General features: G+C 38.2%; 1 protein-coding gene across 14 annotated transcripts; it reads left to right on the top strand.

The window, feature by feature from the left end:
* Positions 1-26,630, top strand: BCLAF1 (BCL2 associated transcription factor 1). 14 transcript variants are annotated; one of them, XM_057379291.1, is made up of 14 exons: positions 421-544; positions 5,680-5,818; positions 6,858-6,927; positions 8,873-8,996; positions 9,857-10,762; positions 12,223-12,894; positions 13,005-13,174; positions 15,793-15,898; positions 16,799-16,883; positions 17,561-17,736; positions 18,878-19,058; positions 22,543-22,689; positions 24,260-24,469; positions 24,611-26,627. In XM_057379291.1, exons 4-14 carry the CDS (start codon positions 8,893-8,895, stop codon positions 24,614-24,616), a joined length of 2,763 nt encoding a protein of 920 aa, XP_057235274.1. In that variant the 5' UTR covers positions 421-544; positions 5,680-5,818; positions 6,858-6,927; positions 8,873-8,892; the 3' UTR covers positions 24,617-26,627. The 14 variants fall into 14 exon arrangements, 13 of the variants coding, with proteins under 13 accessions (XP_057235279.1, XP_057235274.1, XP_057235275.1 ...); XM_057379290.1 differs by lacking the exon at positions 421-544 and adding an exon at positions 680-898; XM_057379296.1 differs by lacking the exons at positions 421-544; positions 5,680-5,818 and adding an exon at positions 1-112.

Below are 26,630 nucleotides of genomic sequence, written 5' to 3'. Positions count from 1 at the left end.
GCCATCTCCCTCCCGGTACGCGGCAGCACCGGCTGCCGATGCCGCTGGAAGCGCTCCGCACACAGCCCCTTCCAAGCGACTCCTGTGCATGGATGCGCACCCCGCTCCACAGGTAACCAGGCAACGGCCGGGGGAGGCCCTCCGACTCGCATCTCTTTGGGGAACGAGATTATACGAGGCGACAGCTTTTAGCTGCGGTGATGCGGGGGGAGCCGGGGGCCGCGGCTGGCAGGACACGGAGCCCSGGGCGTGGGACAGGGACACAGCCCGACGGGGGCGGTCGCCCGCCAGCCGCCATCTTGCTCGCGGACGGGTACCCGAAACCAACATGGCGCTCGGGCGGTGAGCGTGGGGTTGGCACTTCCCCGCCCAGAGCGGAAGTGACGCTCCGGCGGCAGCAGCGCCCCCCCCTCCCCTCCCCCCAACCTCTCTATGGTGGTTTTTGCTTTTCCTCGCGGGTTTCGCGTCTCTGTTTCTGGCGAGACGGAAAATGGCCGCCCGGCTGCCATAAGGGAGCAGGGCCGCCGGCAGTTCCGCCCGCCAGGTGAGGGAGGGGCGGAGGTAAAGGGACTGCGTAGAGTTTTGGCGGGGCGGTGGCCCCGGGTTGGGGGGAAGATGGCGGGGGGAGACTGAGGGGGGAGCAGCCCGGCCCCGCCCCCCCCAACCGCGCGGTGCTCGCGCGCCGCGCCGTCCCGCCTTCTCCCGCCGCGTGACCTCGGCGCTCCGCAGCCATTATCCCGATTATCCCGATTATCCCGCGCCAGCTGACGGGAACGGGCCGGGAACGGGCGGTCGCCGTCACCGCCACCGCTCTGACGCGGGACACCGCTTCCCGCGGGAGCCGGACCGAGCCGGTGTCGCTCCTCCCTGCGCCTGGACGGCGCCCCGAGGAGTGAAGGTAGAAGGGAAGGGGCGGCGGGAGGTGGCAGCGGAGGTGCCTTGGAAGTGTTCCGCGGCTCCTGGAATCCTGGCACGATGGGGGTGTGGGGGTGTGTGGGGAATGGGCGGCCGGCTGGCCCCTTTGGGCTTCCGCCCGGGTGTGCGGCCTTTTGGGCGTCCCCGTGGGAGGCAGGAAGGCCTGAGGGGATGTGGCTGTACAACGCTGTTTGCGGGAATGTTAAATTTCCCCGTTATRCTTGTGGGTGTGACACTGAAGCGGGAAACGGTGCTGGAGAGAAAGGATGCTTCCCGGTATTGGCATAGCCTTTACGGTGGTTGGAGGAACGTCCCTTCGGGCATGGCTGTGGTTCAGGCGCTTGTGCCTGAAGTACCCCACATCTCCCTGCGCCTTTCCTGCCCTGATTGCAGATGCCCACARAACCCCGTGTGGGGCCGCAGTGGGCTTAATGCCCCTTGTTGAAAGGGACTRCTGTGTTCCCAGTGTTGATCATACTGTACTATGCAACCATTGCAGGATCGTTCCCGTTATTTCCCCTTTGCTTTGTAAACTCTCTGCTTTTCGCCTTTACTCTATGAAAATCATGTTCTTTCTTTTGTATGACATGGCGATCCTTTACGAAGTCAGTACAGCCCATCAGTTGTTTATCTCGGAGATCAAAGTTTTGCCCTTTCAGCAGCAATTAAATTTTACTACAGAAAGACCCGAGGGCATGCAAAACAAAGGTGCTCTTAACGCTGCAAGTAGTCACTGCGTGAGCAATGCAAATGTATAAAAATGCCACTTAGAATAGTTGTTCTTGGTGTGGGAGGGATTGGTTAAACAGCGTGGAGTTGCAGGAAAATGTTGTCTAGCTGTTGTCTTTCTCCTCCCTCCTCCTTGTCCTCCTCTCTGATAATCACGTTGTTTTGGACAAAAGTGGGGAAAATGAGAACGGGGTTCTAGCACTGAGTTGTGCTCCAAACATGCAGCTTGTGAGAGCAGGACTTGCATCCTCYCCCTGGTCGCTTCTGATGTTGAGTGACAGGCTGTGCTGAATGGCTGGACGAGGTTCAGTGTGTTACATATATCGGTGCTTGGAGCGGGAGTGCCTCTCCTGAGCAAGGCTTTAGTGGGCCAGCCTGTGTGGAGCAGCTTCTCAGGTGAAGGCCGTGGCTGACAGAATCGTGGGGGAAGGAGGCATGTACCGTGAAGAAGGGCTTGTTCCTACTAAGGATGCAGAAAACTTGGCCTGGTCATAGGAGTCTAGAAAAAAACAGCAGGGAGCTGTTTAGAGCTAGGGTGCAGGCACTTGGATGGATTATATTCAGGCTGGTTGTCAGGGAGAGACAGTGGTGTAGGGGTTTATGGAATGCCAGAGAACATTTGAGGTTGTTTACAGGCAGTGGAGATAGGTGAAGGAAGCTCCTGAGGAAAGTGCTCTGCGTGAGCGTTTTTTCCAAAGGTATTCGAAAAAAGCGTGTCGCTGGCTTGTTCATTGTGCTGGCACTGGCCTCGTGCAGCTTTGTGGTAAATGGGATCTGGGAGGTGATGTGCCTGAAAAGTCAGCTTTTGTCCAGAGTAGTTTACGTATGGATCACTGCTGCAGCCCACCAAGCACCTCTGAGAGTGTCAGTCATGGAACAAATGAAGGCGGGAAAAGTGCCTTTTCTGCAGCAACAATTCGTGTAGTATATTGCAGGGATTGTGGAAACCACAGTGTAAGGGGCTRTGAAAATGCAGTGTTTAAAACACACACACAAAAATAACAAAGGCGGTCCAAACCAGTATGTGCCCAAAAGTATGCTAATTCCTTTTTGTGCATGGACATTTCTTAGAAACTGTCACTTACGTTTCAGTGTTTTTTAGTTAGAGGAGAAACATGGTTTTGTTTGCCAATAGTATTACATAAAAGACAGCTAACAATCATATGATGGTTTTGCAGAGGTGATTTTGCTGTTACTAGGATGCCGGTTTTTTACTTACTTGACAAACATTATGTGTTGTTTTTTATATAGATACTAATGAATGGGGGGGGGAAGCCTTTGTACGTTTTACTATTTCCATTATCTTTTCAGCATATGAAATGGGGAAAATAAGGCTTCCCAGCTCTTGTTTGTACATTCCAAAATAGTTTGGAAAATTTGCCATGGAATTTTAGTATTTGTAAGAATCCAAGTCTCGATCCAAGTAGCATGGGTTTACAGTAATTGTGAAATGTGTTTTATTCTTATGTGTGATGTGCCATTGCTACAGTTGTTAAAAAAAAGGGAGGGGAGTGGTAGAGAGTGGATAAGAAAGCACAGCGGATGTGCAAGCACTGAATAGATGACTTACACTGCTGTCTCATTAAGACTGACTTTATATCAGTGGGTGTGTTACGAGAAAATTACAAATTCTATGGAATTTCTCGAAGACTGTCCTATCCCCCTTTGTGTTGTCATGGTTGTATAATCCTCCTGTCGTTTGAAGCCTGAATCTCTGAATGAAAACGCATTTTGGCAACAGCTTGTGAATTRCTTGAACAAGGTTTAGATTGAAATCTGCCTGACAGCTCTCAAGTAATGTTTAAGCAAGAGAAACACAGACTACCAAATAAGCATAAATGAGAAGGATAGCTAAAATAATGGAGCTAAGAAGAGGAAGTGTTTTGCTAGTGTAAGTGGGTATAATTGTTCTAAAACATCTTAAACTTATATGTGATATATAACTTGTAAAATAGTGTAAGAGAGGTGTTTATCTAGTCTCTGTGCTTTGAGAAACTCCCAACATCGGTGTTGTTGTGAAGACTCTTAAAAAAGGAATTGGATACCATGTTCCTCAACATTTTAATTTTTTTATTGAACATAGCAAATGKTGACAGTGTCACTCACTTCCTCCTTATTATGTTTCTTGTGGTGGGATAAGCCTGATTCTGTTGTGTATCTTGCTTTTGCTTGATGGTCACACTTGCTGGCAAGACTGACTGAAGATATYCAAAGATCCTGTTGTTTTTTTAATTAAGAAATTTTCCTGAATGTGATTTAATAACTGCCATGTGGTGGACTAGATAGTTTTCAACAAAAGTTGTGGTTTCTCTGTTACATCTTGCTTGTTTGGGTGTGTTTGGTTTTGTTTATTTTGACTTAATGTGTGTTATTTTAGTGGGTTTTTGTTGTATTTGGTTTTTTGGGGCTTTTTTTTGTGGGGTTTTTCTTTCTTTCTTTTTTTTAAGCTGCTTGCAAGGACTGTTAAAAAGCTTAAATACCACCAAGTTTGTTGCTTCTGAAGGCTATGCCAAGCTGGTTTCAGGGASGCTTTAAGTTTGTGGTAGTGCCAAAAGAAGCAGTCCTGCCTGGCTGCTATTTCAATTTCCCTGTGTTGGCCMAAGTGTTTGTGGGCTGTGTAACGAACCATATTAAAAAAAAAAATTGTTTTGAAAGTCATCCAGTGTGTGGGTGCAGAAATACTTAGACTGGCATAAGGGAGATCATCAGGAATGTGAGGAAACACAGGATGGGAGAGATGGGACTGTTGCTTTAAACTAGCAGAGCCAGCCACCTTATTCTGTGGAGCTGCAGCAGTTCCCTTTGTAAAATCCAGATTTTTGTAACATGGCAGTGAAATGGTTGACAGCCAGGCATCTCCTTTCAGTTATTTGGGGTGGAAAGCAAGKGGAAAAGAAGCTTGAGTGGAAGAGTAGTGTGTGGATTAGAGCTCTGGTGTTTCWGGCATAGACCGTGTTCCTGGCAATCATGGTCCTCTCTTAAAGATGCTGGGTGTTAGTGATGACACCTTGTGCCACGCTGTTGTTGACACCTTTGACCAAGTTTGGGTCTCTTCTGAGAGAGCCACAAATGGTGCTTAGGACCTCCTTTTCACTGCCCTTTACCCCTTGTGTCCCTGCTTGAGCAGGTGTAGCCACTGCAGACTGCCAGTGAGCAGTGAGAGGCTGTGGGTGATTTCATTTGCTGCTGTGGACCACTACTGTGCTACTACTTTGTTGTAACTGTGGTGCTCTGAGGAATGTGTATTTTTTCTGTGCAAGTGTGCTGCATGTAGGAGCTTACTGTTACAGATGGGCTGTTTCCCTACATATTCTTATTACTACCACAGTTATTTTCTAAATGAGATTTAATAAAGGTTAATAAAAWTTTAAATTCTTGCATACTGTTGAGAATGTTTACACAGAGCAAAAAAAAAAAAACCCAGCTATGTAGTCTTTTAACTTCTGTTCCTAAGTATGAGCATTGTTTGGATAAGTGGGTCTTGTGTGTCAAGGTTTTTCTTATTACAATTAAATGGAAACAAAAGCTGCAAATAGTTAAGTGTTTTTTATTCGGTAGTTAAGGTTTTCTGTTCAAAATTCTTATTTTTAAAAAAATGGTATATCCATACTCTTAGAAAAACAGGGAAAAGGTAGCAAGTATGTTTTAGCTGCTAGGGTTGAATGTGGTATAGCCAGTGTCTTGTTTAAAAACAAAGAAGCGTGGCTACTTTTCACCCTTGCCAGTTGCTAGAAAAAATTGCTAAAACTGCAGAACTTACTACCAGAGTTTGAGTTATGGTAGTTTTAAGATCTTGTCTTCTGAGGTTTTAAAAGTGAGGTACCTATCTTGTTCTATACCCCAGGATCTAAAGAGCTGTCTAAATTAGGATTTTGGATTTCAGCTAACACCAGTTTTAAGTTAGAAATATAGATTATATAAGTATTCGTTTAAAATCTCAGCCTGAACTTGAAGTTTGTATTGCTTTTTCTGTGTTAGACTTCTGAATGCCTGCGTTACCCTTTACTGGCTAATACCATCTCGCCTTTTGTCTAGACAAAATCTGAAATGGTCCGATACACTACTGTGCTCCTTCAGAGACTCATGCTTGCTGATGATGAGAAGTAAAAACTTAATCTTTGTAAAGCATATATTTTGTAGAAATTGGAAATATCTTGGTCACTGCTAGTGAATGGTAAGTGGACTTTTGAAAGCAGTGTTTATGAACACAAATGCTTGTGAACACACATTTCTTCTTTTAGATGAAAAAAACATCTATGGAACAAGTGTGAAAGTGTCCTTTAGAAGCAGTCAATGTCTTATGCCTTTGGATTTAATTAATTAAATTGTTGAACTGCATAATTTCTGGATATCTAGTCTGTAGTGAACTGGGTTAAAATCCTGTTTTGTTGCTTGAGTGGAATTGAAAAGTGTGCTTAATGTTGAGTCAGACTACAAATATACATAGTCTTAAGGCTTTGAGGTAATGAAAAACTGAAAGCAGTGAAAAATTCATACATTTTATACTGGTTTTGATTTTACAATTATGCTTTGTTTCTGCATAACTAAAAAGAGTCAGGTTTTTTTGAAGATGTTTGCTCTTCAGGTGAAATTATGTGTGTTTTAAACAAGAAGCTATGCTAGAATAACCCTTCTGTATATATTGCAAGAGAAACCTTAAGGCTTTCACTGTTGTACTAAGTTCTCATCCCATTTTTTTTTCTAGTAAGATCGCTCTAGTGAAGTGCAGGGCAGTGTGCTGGAGCTCAAACTGGTCTAACGGTTAGCCACTGACCTTTTTGCCTCCCTCTTTCTGGCTACATGCTTTCATTTTGCACCATAGTCCAGCTCAGTTTGGCCCTTCATTAAGCCACTTTGATGACCAAGTTATATGAAAGTGGTTTCCAGGTATCAAGATCTGGTCACTGGAGGACCTGAAGGCTGTCAGGGCTGCTGTGAGGGTGAGGATAATGTGTTAGGCATCCCTGTTCCCAGGGCTGATGGAAGAGTGGTCATGTGATGGAAAGGGAATAGGATTTGCCTCTTGGCAGTGGCTAGCTTTTGAGCTGCTCCAATCTTAGTGTGCATTATCATTGAGTCCAAGAGAAATTTGCTATTTCTTATGTGTTGTCTTTTAATGATAAAAAGATTAATGTTTGAATCCATTTAAGCAAAAGCGTTCTGCCCTTTAGTAGATGTCCATGTCTTTGACAGTCTCACTTTTTGTTCTATAGGGATCAGTATTGCTGAAAGCACAAATAGAGCGTTTTGAAATAATTGCTTCATTGACATCAACAGCTTGAGTAAGTTTAGCTTAATTGTTTTTTAAATGTTCTGACTGAACTCTGCTATTGAAATTTAAATCTTTTGCTTTCCTAAAGTTTATGCTTGCAATAAGCCACAATATATAAAACTATGTCTTGTAAAGATCAACTGTACTTATCATGCATACAATGCAAATAATTTAAAGCTGAGATTGGGTTATATTRTAAACATTGTGCATCTGATGTTTGGTTTGATAATTACATATAACAGGAAAAAACCTACSAAGTTTTGTTTTCTGTCACTTTTGGAAAATAGGCATGTCTTAAACAGTTTGTAAGGTGTAAATTTATGTTGCCTGTGAGTATTGATCCTAAGAGATTACAAGCCATTTTCKGTAAGTTTAGTTGAACTCAGTGAGTTAGAAGGCATCTTCTGAGTATAGGATCTGCAAATTTGCTTTTTAGTGGAAGGAGCCAGTAAAAAAAAGCATTCAACATACTCTTCTTCACCAAGGTAAATAGTTTTTTCTGAGTTACATGGAAGGCTAGTTTAGGTTCAATTTTTGCTAGGTTAGTTAGGTTAGATGAGGTTGCATTTTTGAGGCCATGTGAACTCTTGTGGGGATAGTCATGTGGGATAGAAGGAGCCAGTTGATAGGGGAAAAGTTGGTTTGCATTTCTCTTCTGGGTTCTCTTAGGTGTGTCTAAAGTCGCTAACTTTTTTACCTTTAATTTAAACTCTAATGTTGTTTTTGTCTTTACATAATTGAAAAACCACCCAGGTAACGAGAAAGACTGTATAAAGTACCTTGTGACAGAAAGTGCTTGTTGTTGAGCTTGCATTTTTGATGCAGTAATTTTGGGCTTTAAAGCCTGTTTTGCAATACAAAAGGTAAATATTTTTGTTTTTCCCATTTCTGTTTTAATTGCTATTAAACAATGATTATTGAGCATTCAAAGGCCTGAAAATGTGTAGTTATTTGTTCATAATTTGTATTCAGGTTGTCTAATGTGACACTTTTTTTTTTTTTTTAAAGCTGGGCAGTTTCAAAAGAGAATGGTAATGGGTCAAAGTTTTTATTAATTAAATTGGGGATTTTTAGCCACTGATCCGAAAAGAAAAGGAAAAGGTGTGTATTTTTTTATGGTTAGCACTAATTAATTATCTATTATGACTGTACATAAGAAGAAATGATAGTTTATTAGTAATTACTTTCTTTTGGTTCTCATTAATTTATAATCAGTTGTGGTTTCCATAGTTTAATATGTGCTGAAGCATGTTGAATCTTGTTGCAAAGCCATATTGTTTAACTTATGGTTAAAATCTTCAAGTTGGCCATGCATTTTACATGTAGATTAAAAAGCAAAGTTAACCTAAAAAGATGCAGAAATGGGCATCTTGACCAGTGGAAATTCAGATCAGAGTTATTAGCTTTAGTACATGTGGTTAAGAGATATAATACCTATGGGTCAAACTAAAAGCTGCTGGAYCAAATACTTCCGGGTTTTATTCATGTGAAATGTACATTGTACAGGACTKTAAACCCCTCCCAGCGAAGGAGTAGTGCATTGGAAATGCAGGGGAACTACAATAGCAAGAATTTTGTTACAATATATTAAGATGTCCAGAGTTACATTATTCTTGCCTTAATTTGCAGAAATGTTTCATTTTCTGCTGCTTCATCTCTCCTACAGGATCTGTGTGCAGTTGAATCTGGAAAAAGCTTTTACTGTTATACCTTATCTTTTCAGGGAAGGTGTGTGCACTGCAGCAACGTTAAATTCTTTAAAATGTGGTTGAGCTTTTAATTTACTAATAAATATACTTCTGTTATCTCCAAAGCTCTTTTGTTTAGTAAATGCTATACTACTTTCTAATATTGTCATTTTAGTATATGCAAATTTTGTTCGTATGTATCATTTACATGGACTCTAAATAGTTCCTTCCCTTTTTTTTCCCTCTCATTGCTTTTCCTTTTGGGAAGGAATAGATCTACTGGCAGAAATGGGTCGCTCTAATTCTAGATCACATTCTTCAAGATCAAAGTCCAGATCTCAGTCTAGCTCTCGGTCAAGATCCAGATCACATTCAAGAAAAAAGAGATACAGGTAAGTTGAGGTCTTACTGCATGGAAAGGGATTTGGTATACTAGATTTTGTCTGGAAAATGTTCTTTACTTGCCTGATGCTGGGGCAGAAGTGTGCATAGGATCTTATTTCATTTTAGGCATTAGATAAACCATGCTTTGAATATAATTCTGTTATTTTGTTTGKTTTTTTTTTCCCTTTTCTTGTATTTCAAGGTAACTTGAGAATGCTAATGGTTCTTTATGATTTCTGGTCCTTTTGGTTCTTCCCTTCCCCTTTACATGACACGTTCTTTATCCAGTTTCTTTCTCTGTAATTTGTTCTGTATTTCTCATTAAGCTTTTCACATCTCAAGTAACATAAAGCTTCAGTAGATAAGCTTTGCTGTGTCTTCTTGTCTTCTCAGTTGCCTTCAGCCTTTTCCTCATCTTACTTACTAGTGAACATTACCATCTGCCGTAAAAAAGTGGGTCAATTGAATGTTTACTGCCTCAGCTGCTGCTATCCATGGGCTGGCATATTAAACTGGGGAACACTCTTGTTCCAAGCTGTAAACTGTGGTGGATGACAAACTGAATGCCATGCTCGAAAGTGGTGATAATTTCTAATAAGATGGCCAGGGAAGCCACTGAGKCTGTAGTGTCTTAGTCATGTGATGCCAGGTTTCACAGTCCTTAGCTSTATAGACATGTTTATTGTAATTAATATATAACAGAAATAATAAATGAAGAGAGATGGCAGAAGTTACTTTAAGACCATGAGTCTGCATCCTTTACCATTCTGACTGCATTTGAGAATCTAGCCATCTGGCATTTAGTGTCAAGGCACTTTTTTTCCCCCCCCCGAGTTACTAAATGTTAATGTTTGCTTTTTAATTTTAGTTCTAGGTCTCGGTCAAGGACATATTCACGATCTCGCAGCAGAGATCGGGTTTATTCTAGAGATTATCGCAGAGATTACAGAAATAATAGAGGAATGAGACGTCCCTATGGTTACAGAGGAAGAGGTAGAGGGTATTATCAAGGAGGAGGTGGTAGATACCATCGTGGAGGTTATAGGCCTGTCTGGAACCGAAGACACTCCAGAAGCCCTAGGCGTGGCCGTTCACGTTCCAGAAGTCCAAAACGAAGGTCTGTGTCTTCCCAGAGGTCCCGGAGCAGGTCTCGTCGATCTTACAGATCTTCCAGGTCCCCGAGGTCCTCTTCATCTCGTTCTTCATCCCCATACAGCAAATCACCTGTCTCTTCCAAAAGACGTGCGTCTCTGGAAAAGCAGGCAAAGAAAACTGAAGGGGCTCCTTTGCAAGATAGTCCCTTGAAAAATAAATCACAAGATGAACAGAAAGATACATTCGAACATGACCCATCAGAGTCTCTTGACGATTTTAACAAATCATCAGCAGCTTCTGGCGACATTTGGCCTGGCCTTTCAGCATATGATAACAGTCCAAGGTCACCCCATAGTCCTTCTATTGCCACCCCACCTAGTCAGAGTTCATCTTGCTCTGATGCCCCTCTGCTTAGCACAGCCCACTCAGCAAAGGACACACCTCAACATTCCCATTCCATTCAGCATAGCCCTGAGAGATCTGGCTCCGGTTCTCTTGGAAATGGCTCTAGCCGCTATAGTCCTTCTCAGAATAGCCCATTGCATCATATCCCTTCGAGGAGAAGCCCTGCAAAGACAATCCCATCACAGAGTGCCCCCCGTGAGGAGGCTCGAGTGCGGTCATTTTATCCTGAGGGTGGCGAACAGGAAACTGCAAAAGGTGGAAAGTTTATGAAAAGGTAAGAACTRAATTATAAGCCTAACGTTGCCTCTGAAAAATGGTGTCTCTTGAGGAGTTCTGTCAAGATCATTTCTGTATCTTGGAAAATGCATAATGTAATACTAGTAATACTAGTCTGATTGGAATTGAAATTAAGGGATACATATGCMTTTTTCTGCCAAGATGCTTCAAGGTCTTGACTGTTGGCTAGTAAAGATAGGGACATATATCCTTGAGGAAGAATTGGTTTATGCTTTTCCTCTATGGTTTGTTTTTTTGTACTAAATTTTTTATTGCTTAGAAAAATCTTAACAGTGCATCAGACTTGCTGGCTTGATAGTGAACTTTGTGCAGGTATTTCAAAGTTTTAATGCTTTGTGTAGTTTGAAATGCAAATATTCTGGAAGCCTAAAAATGCTGACGTGCAATAATTTCTTTATGTTGACATAAACAGCATCAATTGGTAATTGTGTGGTGCAGTATGACAACTTTGGTATCTTGAATTGCATTGCTTACCAAAGAGGGTAGGTCTTGGTATTCCTGGATTTTAATTCTGTTGAYTGAAGTTCAGCGTATGTTTTCCAATGAATGTAAAATTCTTCGATTTGTTCTTAAAGTATTTGCTATAGTAGTAATTTTTGAAAGTTATAAAAATCTTACTGGCATTAGGCTGTTCCTTTCTAATGTGACTAGTACTTCAGTGGACTTCTTATAAAACGAGTTCGAGAGAAAAGCTGTGACTGCTATATTGTGTATAACATACTSCTGTGCTTGATTGCAGCATTTTAAATTAATTTGTCCAGTCAGTGATTTGTTGTGTAAAAAAAAACTACTGCTTAGGAGCTCAAAAATACTGCTTAGGAGATCAAAATTKCTTTTGGATTAGATGTGTTGGAGTTGGTGATATTAGAACTTGTGTGAGCATAGCATRCAGATAAGGCAGTGGCTGAAATAATTAGTGTGTTTCTGTGTTTAGGAGAGTGCTGCCTTCTRAAGCTTCCCTCCTTATACACAATKTGGTGAATGCACTAAGCCTGTGCCAGATTGTGGATTTATCTTAGTAATGTGCTGGATCTTGAAAATAATTTATTTTTCTCTATGGTACTAGTTCAACCTTTTCAGTAAAAGCAGTGCAAAAATGAATTGTGGTCTGAATTTTCAAACTTCATGTGAATGTAATGGAAAAAATTACTAGTGTAAGAGAATGTGAAACTGGGTACTGATTAGGAAAACAAAATAAGCAAGCAGATTTCTAGGCATTCTACAGAAAAGCATTACATTCTTCCAATGTCTCCAGTAATGCATAAGTGACAGTGGCTACAGTGTTAATGGTGTGCCAAGCATTGCATGCTAAAGTTAATTGCTTGGAGGAATGTATTTTCATCTTCTTCTTGGTGTGGGATTGACACRAAAGAGGAATGCGAGTGAACTGGAATGAATGCAATCCAGAGTTACCAGTCTCTTCTTTGCTATCCACAGGTACACAGATGAAGAGTCTAGAGTATACCTGCTTGATAGGGGTAATACCAGGGAGAAGGAGGCCCAGAAGGAGAGAGGATCAGAAAAAGGGAGGACAGAGGGAGAAAGGGAATGGGAGGAACAGGAAACTTTAGATTTTTTCGTTGATAAAGAGACTGGGAAAGAAAAGTTTAATGACTCTGAAGGGGAGGACACAGAGGAGACAGAGGATTACAGACAGTTCAGAAAGTCTGTCCTGGCAGATCAGGGTAAAAATTTTCCTACTGCATCTCACCGGAATGCTGAGGAGGAAGGAACCAAATACAAATCTAAAGTATCAATCAAGGGCAATAGAGAGAGCGATGGATTTAGAGATGAGAAAAGTTATAAGCTTAAAGAGACTGGCTATGTAGTGGAAAGGCCTAGTGCAACAAAAGATAARCACAAGGAAGAAGACAAGAGTTCTGAGAGACTAATGATGAAGAAAGAAACTCAGTCACCTGAGCAGGTAAAGTCTGAAAAGCTCAAAGAACTCTTTGATTACAGTCCTCCTCTACACAAGAATCTGGATGCGAGAGAAAAATCTACCTTCAGAGAGGAGAGCCCACTTAGGATCAAAATGATAGCCAGTGACTCCCATCGTCCTGAAGTTAAACTCAAAATGGCGCCAGTACCTCTTGATGATTCCAATAGGTAAATTATTCCACTGTACAGTGTGGTTCTCCACCTGCCTGCAGTGTCGTTCATATTTATTTAAACTAGTGGTTTCTTTTTGTGTGTCTCTTGTTGTTGATGCATTTTAGACCTGCTTCCTTGACTAAAGACAGGCTGCTTGCTAGCACACTTGTCCATTCCGTCAAGAAGGAGCAAGAGTTCCGATCCATCTTTGACCACATTAAGTTGCCACAGGCCAGCAAAAGCACATCAGAGTCATTTATTCAGCACATTGTGTCCTTGGTTCACCATGTCAAAGGTATGTATTTAGTTTATTGTTCTGGACACATGTCTGACAACTTCATTTAAACCTATTGGCTTTTTGTAGTACAGGAAGATATCAGGCCTCTTCTAATGTTGATTTAGCCAGACTTTCTTCCTTCTGAGGTATGCTTGAAAATAACTAGACAAAAAATAGCCACAGCAATTAAGGCAAAAAATCCACAAGCAGTGTAAAGTATAATAGCCATAGTCATTCTGTGTTTTTGCATAAATTTTTGAGCCTGGGTAGCATAGAAAGTTGGAATTTTTGCAGTGTAGTTTAAACAGACTGCACCGGTCAATTTTTCTAATTTCATTTTAATTGACATGCAATTCTATATTAAATGTTGCAGTGTGGGTTGACAGATGTCTTTTGACTGTAGGTACAGYGGCATTCCTTTCGGACCCTAGAGGTCATTTCCAGATTCTTATTGAAAGGGTTTTTTTCAGATTTAAGAAAAATTGTATTTTAAATGGTAGTCAGGTTCACAGTGATAATTAGTTTTATTCTTATATGAGAATATTTTCAAGAGTTTCCCTTATAGAAGCTTGGCAGTGGCTAATTAAACCTCCATTAAATGAGTTATACATGAATTATTTTCTAATATAACATTAGTAGCTATAAACACCAAGAAAAACCTTCAATGCACCAAGCACAATGAAAGTCCTCCCCAAAACCACTGAAACCCAAACCTAGACATCAAAATAGATATACTTCACTTAGGTCATATAACCACTGAAGTTTTTTGATGGGAAAATAGGTAATTCCTAAAATCCCCTGGGCACGTCTGGAGTGTTCTTTAAATGCTTTTTTTCTATAGCATTTGCTTTATTTCACTGGACTGTTGTGTTAAATGTGGCTGAGATAATACGAAGCTGGTGAAAGTAATTTGCCATATCATTGTACTAAAGGGGGWATATGGAAATGCTTAATTGGGTACCAGTCTCSACGAATCTGCCTGTAAGTGTTGTTTTTAAGACGTGTTAGCTTCTAAAATTGCTGAGATTTGTGTGTTAGAAATAGATGCTAAAGTTCAGTTAAAAATCTCACTTTGTTGGCATAATTCAGATTACTAAAGCCAAATTAKTTCCTTCATATTGAATTACTTATGAAGTACTAGTCAACAATAAGGGATTATAATAATGTATTAGATTAAAAAAAATGCGGGAATAACTGTTTAGTGTGTAATGACTTGTGAAGATATCTGTTTATTGATATGTAAAGAAATGTAAGACTCAATCCAGTGAGAGCTTCTTAAGTTTTTGCTTATGTAGTATATATGTAACTGTAGGTGAAAATAATACTTCTAGAACTCGGACATGTTGATCAGACAATACACTTTTTCTGTAAAATTTTGTATGTTGACTGTCTGGTAAATTTAACAGCCTGTCTGGTCAAGTTACTAGAATGTGTACAGTTAGAGTTGTTTTTGAAAGTAGAGCATCTCTTTAAGTTTCAGATTTACTGTGATCTGTGATCAGAGWTTTTGTAACTTTTTTGACAAACTGAAGTTATGTTCATTATTGGTGTGATGCGACCAGTCTGAACAGCTCTTGATTAATGTAGAGCTGAAAATGCCCAGTGATGTTTTCTTTTTCATTGTAACTAGGTCCTGGAATGTGTTTTGAAATGGCAAAATCCATGTTACAAAAGTAAAATAGCTGTTGAAAGATACAGATGCCAAACAGGCAAAGTTGAACCTTCTGTCTTCCTGGCAAAAATGGCATAAAAACAGAGTTGCTAGCTCAAATTCCTGTGTTTGATGGAATTATGATTGAGGCACTACCCTTGTAGTGGCCGTTTCAAGTTTTAATGGTTGGTTATGAGACAAATGCTGGATGCCGGGCGGTAAGTTGATACAGATGTATGTTGACCTGTTAAGCAGATAGCTTGCTTCATATGTAACATTTCATAGCTCATGACTTTATGTATTTCTATATTACATTTAAACACATTTGTTGAGCTGGTTTAAAAACTGAGTTTTGCTGTGGCTAGTTTAACTGTCTCTGAAGGAAGGAGAATATTTGTCAGAAAAGCTGTCAAGTTTGCCAAGATGCCAGATGCTTAAATGAATTTATTTATGCATAGGTGTTTTAATTGTATCGTTTATCATCACAACTTCCAATCAGAAACTGTATTCCTTTTAAAAAAAAGACTTGTCAGGTCATTCATGTAGTTAATGAAGCATACGTTAATTGTTTTCACTAATTCTTAAGGATGAGATGAATGGTAAAATATACTTACAGCAAGTAATCATAATACAAAAGTAATTTCACTTTCTCTTGTGGTCAAAGTGTAAAATAACTGTTTCAGAAATAGCTCTTTCTCTATCATTTGAGGAAAATGTAATTGAAAATTAGCAAGTCCAATCAGTAAATGATGCTTGAATTAGATGTAGTACAGTCATGGCATAGTAGACTTGCAGTGATGCTGTGCGCTGTTACTTTGGGTTACAGAGTGTGTWAAAATAGGGAAAACACCAAATTTGCTTGTCCCGATAAATTTATTTCAAAAATACTGTGGTTTTGCCTGCTACTTGCCTTTCTGTCAGGAGTAAAATTCATGTCAGTTGAATTAAGCTAATGAAACAGTGTTTTTTCTATTRTAACCAACAGAGCAATACTTCAAGTCAGCTGGAATGACCCTAAATGAGAGATTCACTGCATATCAAAAAGCTACTGAAGAACACTGCACCCGKCAAAAGAGCCCAGAAATACATAGGTATATGTTAACTGCATATGCAGATGCTTTCTGTTTCAAATAATGTCTTCTAGTATTTCTTTTGAGAACGCAAAATACTTTTTCGAATCTGTATGAGGTAATTTGTATAATTGCAAAATACAAGAAAAAACCTTCTGTAAAAGAGAACTCATCTGAGTCAAGTCTGGCTTCATCTGTGGTTTTGTGACAGATGTCTTCTCTACCTCTGTATCTCATTTGGGATATATTTACTTTTCTCACATGCAGTGCTCAAATATTGAGGGGCATATGTCTTGAAGATGAAAAGAAGCCCTGTACATGCATCTTTCTTCTTCAGTGTGAAATGTTCCATCTCATACTACTTTAGTTTTTGTGTGTGTTAATTTACAGCAGTTTTTTGAAAAATCTGAGAATCTAAAAGGTAAGAAGGTAGGCATGCAGATGTAGTGTCTGACTATGTGCTCTAGTTTTATGATGCAGTGTACTATATTTGTGTTGCATGTGAGGATACAGTATCCAACTTTACAAGTTTTCTTAACTGTTAAGTATTTTTGACTTTACAGCAAACGATCATAGTGCTGATGATTTCTTGGAGGGGGTGGGCTTTCAGCTGGCTACATACATCCATCTTTTTGAAATAAATCATTAARCATTTCTATCTTTCAAACTGTACTTAAAATGTGAAACATCAGTCTACMTATTTTCAGTATTTGTATTTTTAGYGTACTTTACACAGAACAGAACCTTAGTTTTTAATTTTTAGTCTGCTTCTGTATTATTACGGTGAGGTTTAGTAATGCAAAAAGTTTATTCTGCTGTAAAAAATGCCTYGTTTGTCAGTTTTCTGTTGAAATGAAATGTCTAAGTCTGTTAATAGTCATGTACATGTATGGCGAGACACTGCTTTTATTTTACACTTAGGAGGATTGACATCTCTCCAAGTACCCTGAGGAAGCATACCCGTTTAGCAGGTGAAGAGAGAGTCTTTAAAGAAGAAAGTCAAAAAGTAGGTTCTAAGTCAATGTCCTATCTGTGCTACTAAACTTACTGTCTCCCTTTAAGTCTCAACTTCATCTCTGTTTTCTGTATAAAAATTTTGAGAAGGTTTGTATTTATTGTACCTGGAGTACTTGCATTTAGAGTTGTTTTCCCTTTGAGTAGAACATGTTACCAAGAAGCTGGTTTATGTAGCATGATTTTGCGATATTAATAACATGGTATGTAAGGTCAAGTCTTCTTCCAGGCTTCCTTTCTTCTTGCTTGTTTCTTGACCACTAAGCTGCCCAAGGACACTGAATAGGTGTTGGGGCAGAGGGAAGTACCAAGATGGTCAGTGAGTCGTGTGGTTGAAGTGCAAACGTGCTTGTGCTCTGTTTAAAAACAATTCACCAGAAGATACAAGTACTTAATTATCACCCCAAACCATGTGTTATGGACTGTATTACCAAAAACTAGATACCAGTTGGTTGGATGGGAATGCTTGTTTGAAACTGACGTTCTTAGCTGTTCTTTCATTAGACGTAGTCATTGCATGTGAAGGGCGAAGTCAATTTGTGTGCTGAAGTTTGTTGAAAAAAAGGTCAATCCTATCTTTTTTTAAAAATTAATGCACAACTTGCTTTTTCACTGAGATTCTCTTGTTTTGCTTCAATATTTTGTTCCAAAATATAAATTTTTTTACAGGGAGATAAAAAATTAAGGTGTGATTCTGCTGATCTTCGGCATGACATTGACCGACGTAGAAAAGAACGAAGTAAAGAGCGAGGAGACTCAAAGGGTTCCAGGGAATCCAGTGGGTCAAGAAAGCAGGAGAAAACTCCAAAAGATTACAAGGATTACAAATCTTACAAAGATGACAGGTAAGTATTTGAAGTCCCTAATAGAGGATTTTAGCTTCTAATTAGCCTTTTTTAATTGTAAGCTTAATTGCTTTCAATTTTCAATGTATAATGGAACATTTAATTTTAAACAATTAAAATTATTTGTTTTACAGCAAATATGTATTATCTGTCTTTTACACGGCTTATGGTGGATGAGGACAAAAACTTTGGAATAGCAAGCTAACACTGAAAAAAAAAATGACAAATTAATCTGTCCTATTATCCAGGCTACATCAGGAGGTTGGACTTCAATGCAGTACATTTCTATAAACAGTTTGTGTAAGAACTTTGGTTCGTTATGCTTGATTCCGCACTTTTTCAACTCATAACACCCAGAGTATGAGAATTTTACTGATACTTAGGTTTTAACATGGGTGAGAAGGGGAATTTTAAAATTTTTATCCAAAGCCAGTGGGCTGTTTTAAGAAAAAAAAAGTTATCATATCTCAGTGGATACTGTGTAGAAGTGGTAAGAGTCACTTCAGGTATGACCTTTCTTTGAATAGAATGTTAAAATCTTGTAAATTGGGTCAAATTAATACCACTATGGGGTTATTAAAAGTTTTACTGTAGACATTTTTTCCCTGCTTTTTACTGTATATAAAATGAGTTTTTACTTACGCTTCCTGTTTCCCATTTACTTTGAACTTTGGTATCCACATTTTCTTCCACTGGCTAATTTCCCTGCAACCATCTTTGTAGGGAAGCCCTTACCATACCTCTCAACAGTGTGCAAACTGAACTGTGTCAAGTTATTGTAAAACTTTACCTTGAGGGCTTTTTCCCTTTAACTTCTGTTTTCCTGCCTCAGAAAAAAGGCAGACCTTAAAAGTAACAGAATCTCTTCATGATATCTACAAAATCTGTATTTTACAGTTTGCAGACTGCTGCTTTCCAACTCACCAGCAATAATATGCATTTAGTGCACTTAAATGTGTCAGAGGAGGCTGGAAAGTGGAAATATACTTCGCCTTAATATCTCAGATATGTAATGTGTGACTTTATAACCAGAAGGGGGTTAGTTTTTCATAAAGTATAGAGAGACCTGGTTTAGTATTAGCATATTACAGCCTATCTAGTACTTTTAAAATAGCACATAGTATATTTTTTTATTTTTCAGTAAACARAAAAGAGATCAAGACCGTGCTCGGTCCTCCCCATCTTCCTCCCCATCTTCTTCCTCATCCAGTTCTCGAGAAGAAAAGGATTGCAAGAAAGAAAGAGAYGAAGAGTTCAAAACCCATCATGAACAGAAAGAATACTCTGGTTTTGCAGGAGTCAACAGGCCAAGAGGCACCTTTGTAAGTTTTTCTCTCACTCTTGCTCCAAGTTATGAACACTTCACCAATGGTAATACTGTAGCAAAGAAAATGAGGGAGTGTTGCAGTGATTCATGTTAGGCTGGATGAGGTTTCTGTATGTGAAGTAATGAACCTTMAATGTTGAATCTCTTTTTTTGCCACCACTCCCCAATGATAGTTAAATGATAGAGATCATAGCATAAGGCTGGGAAAAAGGATTTCTTGATTATTCCTTGCTCTTCTGTAATAATGCTGTTTCTAACAGGATCTAAAAATTTAGTGTTCTGTAAATTTTAAATCTTGGGTCCTGTTATCTTTTAGCTCCCTGCAGCTTCTGTTTTTCCCTCTCACTTTGGGTTTAGTTTTGCCYTCCTTTGTGTGTAATGCCTGCAACTTGTTAAATGGAGAATAGCAGATAATTAAAATATATGTCAACCTTGAAAAAACTGTATTGAGAAGGTGGTATACTTGCGATTTTTGTGTTTCTTTGGCTTGGACTAGTCACTGAGCATAAAATTGTAGAATATCTTTAAGCATTGTGATTTGGAAAGTGACATATTGACCATTATAGTTGTCAGAAAAATCTTAAACTTTCAGATTTCATGTTAATGTAACTGGGAAATGTAGAAGCTTTAGGAAAAAAACTAGGAATCAATAAAGGAGGCCTAGAAAAAGATAAGAAGCACTTAAAAACATCATACAACCCAAACCAAAAGAAAAAGCCCAACCCACAAATAGACACTGCATACCCACCCCTCAGCAACATAGSAAAACAGACTTGCAAACCACAGTGAAACACACAAAAAAGTGGAAGTTCTGTGTAGGTGGTGAAAAACTGTTTTACATAATAAGTAGGAATAATTTCATACTTCAACAATAATTTCTTAACGTAATTAAGACCAAATAATGCTAAAATGCAGTATTTAATATAAATGTACATTGAATSTTTTGTATTAATGCATAAAATACATTTGGAATTACACATGAATGTCTGAATTGCATGTGACATGTCAACACTTGAGGTTTGAATCTTCCATCTAAAATGTGGCTGCTGAGAGGAAGATCCAAAATTCTAAATTTTTAACACTAAAAGTGCATCATTTCCTCCTTTCTTCTTATATTTTTTTTATATAGTTATGCTGTGGAACTACGTAGCATGAGTATATAAATCCTTGGATGGTGTAGGCATCAAATATGACTGTCAGCACAATTTCTGGCTGTGTAAGCTAATGGCACAAACAAAACAGAAGTTAAACAAAAGACAGCTTAAAACTCCGTCTTCTCTCAAGGAGATTTAGTGGGAGAAAACTCGTGATKGGTTCAAGCCTTCCTGTTTTATAAAACCAGATTGTATGTATTGTGAAAGAGATGATACTTTACATACAATTGAASTAGATATGAAATGGGAATTTCATAGATTTCTACTCATTTAGTTGCTAGTGACTGCTAGTTATGTCTATGCAGTGATAACAGGTTAATGTTCCCTAACAGCATACATGGTCACACACAGGCTTTTGGAACAAAGTGTCTGAGCAGGTGAATCTGAATAGGCCAACCTTCTGACTCAGGTCTCCTCTTTAGAGATACATCTTGGATAGTATTGAAAAATACAGAYTAGATAGCATAGGAATATGTAAATGCAGGCTAATAATGGCTGCAATTCCAGTGGTTACTGCTTTGCTTTTAGAGAAAATAAAATGCTTTGGTTGTGAATCCCTCTCTTATCAGGAAGCCTTGGAGAACTTAACATCTCCCTATCCAGCAAACTAAGGTTAAATCAGCAATGGTTTTTTCTCTAATTCTGTCTGATACATGGTTCTGTTGAATTCTAGGCTTCTCATACCTAAGCATCATGAATAGTTCTGAAATATGAACACAGATACAAGGATAAGTAGAATTTTTCAATGACAATCTCATTGGTGTCCATATCTAAAAGAATTCTGTGTATAGCAGCACTGTTTAAAGTGAGTTTTATGTAGAAAATAYACTTTTTTGTGGTGTTATTTTTGTAATGAGTAAGCCCATAAAGATAACACCACAGTAGATTTTATGACCCGTAGGTCTTTACTTTAAAGATAATCTAGTAAGGGGAAGCATGAATAAAATGATGAGGAAAATTGTAGATGTTTTTCTTAAAGGGAATCTGATCACAGGACCAAATACCAAGAAATGTTGATACCTTTATTTTTTTTCTCTTTTTTAATCCTTTCATAATTTTATCTTCACCCTGCCCCCTTCCCCCCAGAATACTRTTTGTTGTGCCATAATTTGGTAAAGCTGTTGGAAATGAAGCATGTCGTATTTCCTCCCTTGTGCAGTTAGTCTCTCACTTTCCAAATTACTCTMCAAGCATTTTTTTTTCCCTGCAGAGCATTGGATAAATTTTATGAGCCATCTACAGATTATTTTTCAGTCTGTTTGATTTCAGAGTAATTTTAAATCTGTCTGGCATACATTCTGCATTCGAAGTTTTGGAGCTTTGGGGAACTAAGTATACATAAGACTTACCTTTCGAGTTAGTTACACATTTTTTGTTTATGAAATGTGCTTATTTTGACAGATTAAATTAGTTTCCAGTCATGTTTTGGTACTATTACTCTGAAGATGCAGTTCTGTATTTTTAAGTACGTTATTTATTAAAATTGTATTCTGTAGTAACTGCAGTTTTTAGCAGTCTTACCTTTCCAAATTAACCTTTCTTCTCCTCTTGAATGGAGGATGTAAACTCACTTAATGTTTTCTACAAGCTAAGTATTTTCATGCTGAGAGAACTGTATACATTACTACTCATTGTATTCTGAGATAAGGGTGCTTTTTTGCTGCGACTTTCTAGCCTAACATTTTGAAATAGCAGTAAGTAATTAAAAAGAATAATTTGACACTCTTTCACTTTAMGTATCGCTACTCTGCACAGTATGTACTACTGATTTTTTTCTTAGTGAAGAATATACTCATTTGAAATGTAATTTGGCCTAAAGTACATTTTTGAATCTCAGTCAAAAACTAGTACTAGTAACACACAGAGGATATACTTCTTTGAAAAATACACTGGTAGTATGTACTCTAGAATCACCTTTTCATAACTGATAAAATTGACTCCATAATTGACCAYTTTTTTCCCCCTGACAGTTTTGTCCCTATTTCAGTCTAGTTTTCTTGTTGGTTTTTTGTCTGTGAACAGCTTCAGAAGCTTCGTGGGACGTTTTGTTCCAACACACTGGTTTACTAGCAGTCAAATTTCTTTTCAGTGGTTGTGGGTGAACATATGCCAAGAACTGAAATGTGTTTCAATTAAGTTTAATAGAACCATTATTTCAAAATGAATGCGTGAATATTTTACTTAAGGTAGTATGTGAATTTGAAAATGGTTTTACACTTGCAGACATTGTAATTAAGCACAGAAAGAGTATTTTCAGTAATAGAGAACTTGAACTCTACTTTGTGGTGTTATGTAAATGGATTAAATGACATCTTGGTTAATCAGTTTCGAATTAGGGGCAGAGGAAGAGCCAGAGGAGTCTTTGCTGGAACAAATACTGGTCCCAGCAACTCAAATACTACTTTTCAGAAGAGACCGAAGGAAGAGGAATGGGATCCTGAATATACCCCAAAAAGCAAGAAATACTTCTTGGTGGGTGTGGAGAACTCAATATCTTATGCATGCTTTTGTTTTTGCAAACTTTCTACGAGTGTAGAAGTAGCATGCATGTATGGACAGGGACTTCAGTAAYTGTGAGAGTATCAGGGTGGATGTAGTTATTGGTTCTGTTTGTCTTGCATCTTTCTGCAGCAGGCTGACAGTAACTGAGGCCTGATGTGGAATTTGTATCCAAAACTTTATCAGGGAGTGGGGAAGAAAGCAGGCTCAGACAAAATGTATTAAAACCCAACTTTAAACCAAAAAGACTTGTGCTGTGTTTTCCTGGATTTATGAATGTATGACATTTGACATTTGTCATAGATTGGTCTGGAAGTCTGCAAAAGTGGAAGATCAGGAAAAGCTGACAGTATTTGGATGTACATAGACTCTGTTATGAGCAGTTTTCTGCTTTTAGCTGAGTCCTGTGATAGTCATAGGAAAACAACCATAGTTTTGATGCCTTTTCCCATCTGGATTATGAAAGGAGGACTGTTGATGTAACCATTTTAAGTAGTGTAGTACACTGAATGTATGGCCTCTGCTCCATTTATTTCCTTAACAATGCAAACTTTGAAAGATACTGTTTTATCATTGAAAAGTGATAAATAGTGAAGATTAGACCTTCACCGGTAGCATTATAGCCTGTCACAAATAYGTTAATGGGTAACTAAAAAATAATGCAATCACAATTTGGATATTTGTGTAAGGAGTTCTCTCTCCCTACACATATCTAAACTTTTCTGATCTTTAAAGAGATGTGATAATCTAGTCATGATACTAAAATAATTAATTGTGTCTATTAACTTGAAGTTTTAAAAATACTTTCAGTATTTTTTTACCCTTCAACAACTTCTGTGTAATTAAGCTACATTATATGGGTGTGATATGTGTTTAGATTTCTTTCCAAATCACAAGTAAAAAAAMCAGATGTTGAAGCAAGTGTACCTCACTGTTCTAAATATAAACTTCTTTTATATTGAATAATGGTCTATAGATTTTGTGCTGTGTGTGGAGTGATTGTCAGAACTTACTTAGGCTGTAGTACAGACTAAGGTTGTAGCAAACCAGTAAGGTTTAGGTTTATTAACCAGAGAAACTCAAGTATTATTTGTTAATGTCAGATTTAAACAGTTTAAAACTTAATTTGGCCTRTGTTGTGCAGGTGAAAGATAAGTTACCTTTTTGTATGAACTACAAAAACACTGTGCTGAAGTAAAAATAATTTTTAAAAATCCTAGCACTTTCCTAGAGCTTCTTCTTTTAAAGTAACATTTTTTTTCCCCTCAAAACTAGTAATTCTTAATTCTGGCTGAGGGTAAGTTACAGACAAGTGATTTGTTACTAACATTTGAGTAGACYCACAGCAAATAAAGGCTTTTAAAGCAATTTTATTGTGTGGTTTTAGTTACAGCATCATGCATTTTAAAAATATATCTCATAATTATGATTTGAAGAGGATTTCTTAATGGCTTATTTGTTTTGTACATTTGTTTTAGAGTACTTACATTAAGGGTACATGTAAGAGGTGTCTAACCTTACTCTTTGTCTGGTTTTCTTGTAGCATGATGACAGAGACGATGGGGTGGATTATTGGGCCAAAAGAGGAAGAGGCCGTGGTACTTTCCAGCGTGGCAGAGGGCGTTTTAACTTCAAAAAGTCCGGTAGCAGTCCGAAGTGGACACATGACAAGTATCAAGGGGATGGGATTGTGGAAGATGAAGAAGAAACAATTGAGAATAATGAAGATAAAGACAGACGCAAAGAGGAAAAGGTAAATTGTTCAGTGACTTGCAGATTAGCCAGTTCATCTTGCYGTATATCAAGTAATTGGATGCATGCAGGGATCACTTTAAAAGGTTTTGGAGTTTGGTTGTTAACAGTTTACAACAAGACTGTTTTCTTTTTTTCACAGGAGTAACCTGGAAGAAAGTTGTAGCTGAAAGAGCAGCTCTTGCACCACCCACACAACATTTTTAATATGTTTTTTTGTTGTCAAATGAATGTAAGCATTTTACTTAAATTTTACTGTTGGAAAGTAGTTTAGAGAGATTGTTTTTGTTTTAAGCCTTTAGAAAAAAATCATGATATAGTAAACTATGTTAATGATCGTACAGTTAGAAAGTAAAATATTTGTAACAACTTTTAAGAAATTTTACTGTTTGTTATATGCAGTGTAATTCTGCTTTGTCCAAATATATGGTCAAGTACAACTCTCAAGTTTTGATTCTCCCCTATGTCTGTGTTTTATTCTGAAGTAAASTTACAGCTCTGCACACCTGAAATCTTGGAGCAGCATTTTTTATAAACTGATTACTACTTCTGTGTTGCCTTTTTATAAGAATTGTATTTAAGGATAGTTATCCAGTCATAGTGTAAATACAAAGTTATGCAAAATGCTGATTGTGTGTTAGTTCATGGGAATCACACTTATCAATAATAAACCTGGGTTCTTACTCCACCTGGCAAGAGTGCAGCAAGAATTTCACTTCAGCAGTGAAATTGTCACTCTTCATTAGTAGCCTAAGAAATACATATGCATATAAAGAATACAGTGAGTTTCAAGTGCTTTGATAGCTTAGTCATCAGCAGAACACTTCAGTTAAATTGGTGGCAGTATCAATCTCGCTGCTTTTTTAGCAATTCCTTCTACAKGTTGTTAGAACTGCCTCTCTGATTTCTCTATGTGGGCTTGCCTTTCTGGGTATGTAATGKGGCAAGAGTGAGTGTTTCAATCACATGTACATCATTTAAGTTAAATTGAGGGCAGGACAGCAGCAGGTGGGAGGAGAGATMTGAACCACCAAAAAATCTCTTAAAAAATAAAGCAAGGTATGTTAAAGCCTGAATTGGTAAAGATWATTCAGTAATACCAGAAGTTTGAGAAATTAATCTTACTTTCTTCAACACTGATTTCTAATAGATGTGCTGCAAGATTTTTGTAGCCAAAGTACAGGTGTTAATCAACTTTTTTTTTAACAAAAATAACAAACCCACAAGCTTAGTTTTAGTGGTAGGTACACACTTAGCCTCTACAATGTTAAGGATGATGGTAACATGCTTGAATTATCAGAACAAGGACATTCTGATACAAGAAGGATGATTACTTTGTTTTTCTTTCTTAAAATGCTCTAGATAAACTAAGTATTAATGTTAAAAGCTRAAAGTTAAAAGTGTAGTTATTCACCCCTTGGAATGGCATAATACCTTTCAAAAAAAGAAAAAAAAAGGAAAAGCTTTGATGGAGGTGTTTGTTTTAAATACTTATATAATGTATACCCTCTTATTTGCTTTACTGTTAGGCAGTAGTTAACGAACTGCCCTATCCAAATTAAACACTAGAAGGCAGGAAAACAGTACTACCAGTAATCTTTTCTGTAGCTGAAGAAACTGTATTTTAGGTTGTACTAGTTTGCCAGCAGCTGTGTAGAAAAGGAAATAGGAATAATGCTTGTCTGCCAGTAGTAGTTAGTAATTAAATGGTCATTCCCTCTTTGTTTTAGAAAGTTTAGGTCAACTATACTCTTTTTGCAAGATTTGCTTTTACATGTACAGTGTATCTTGTAATGCCTGTTTGAAACATAAACCTGAGTATTCTTTGGGCTTTTCAGTAAAACTCACAAAGGCTTTTTGTATACTAAATTAGAATAAGCAAGGAAAGGAACAAAGGAAAACTTGAYACCAAGGTCAAAGTCTGTCCTAATAAAGTAAAATTTAGTCAGTCTGAAACTAACAAGTAAGACCAAGGTATGCTTGTCATAATTGTCATGACCTTAAAACAGGTCATTAGTAATATTTAGGTCAAGTTGAAAGTGGTTTGTTGTCTGTGTGTCATAAAGCAAGATAATTCCTGCAGGATAAGGCAGATGTAAATTTTGTACTTCAGCTGAATGTCCAAAGACATCTGGTAGAGATTGCTTTGCTTGTGGCATTTG

Source organism: Malurus melanocephalus, unplaced genomic scaffold (genome assembly GCF_030028575.1).
Source record: "Malurus melanocephalus ecotype Western Australia unplaced genomic scaffold, MMel_1.1 scaffold_400, whole genome shotgun sequence".
NCBI lineage: Eukaryota > Metazoa > Chordata > Aves > Passeriformes > Maluridae > Malurus > Malurus melanocephalus.
This window is presented reverse-complemented; position numbering and strand designations above follow the sequence as displayed.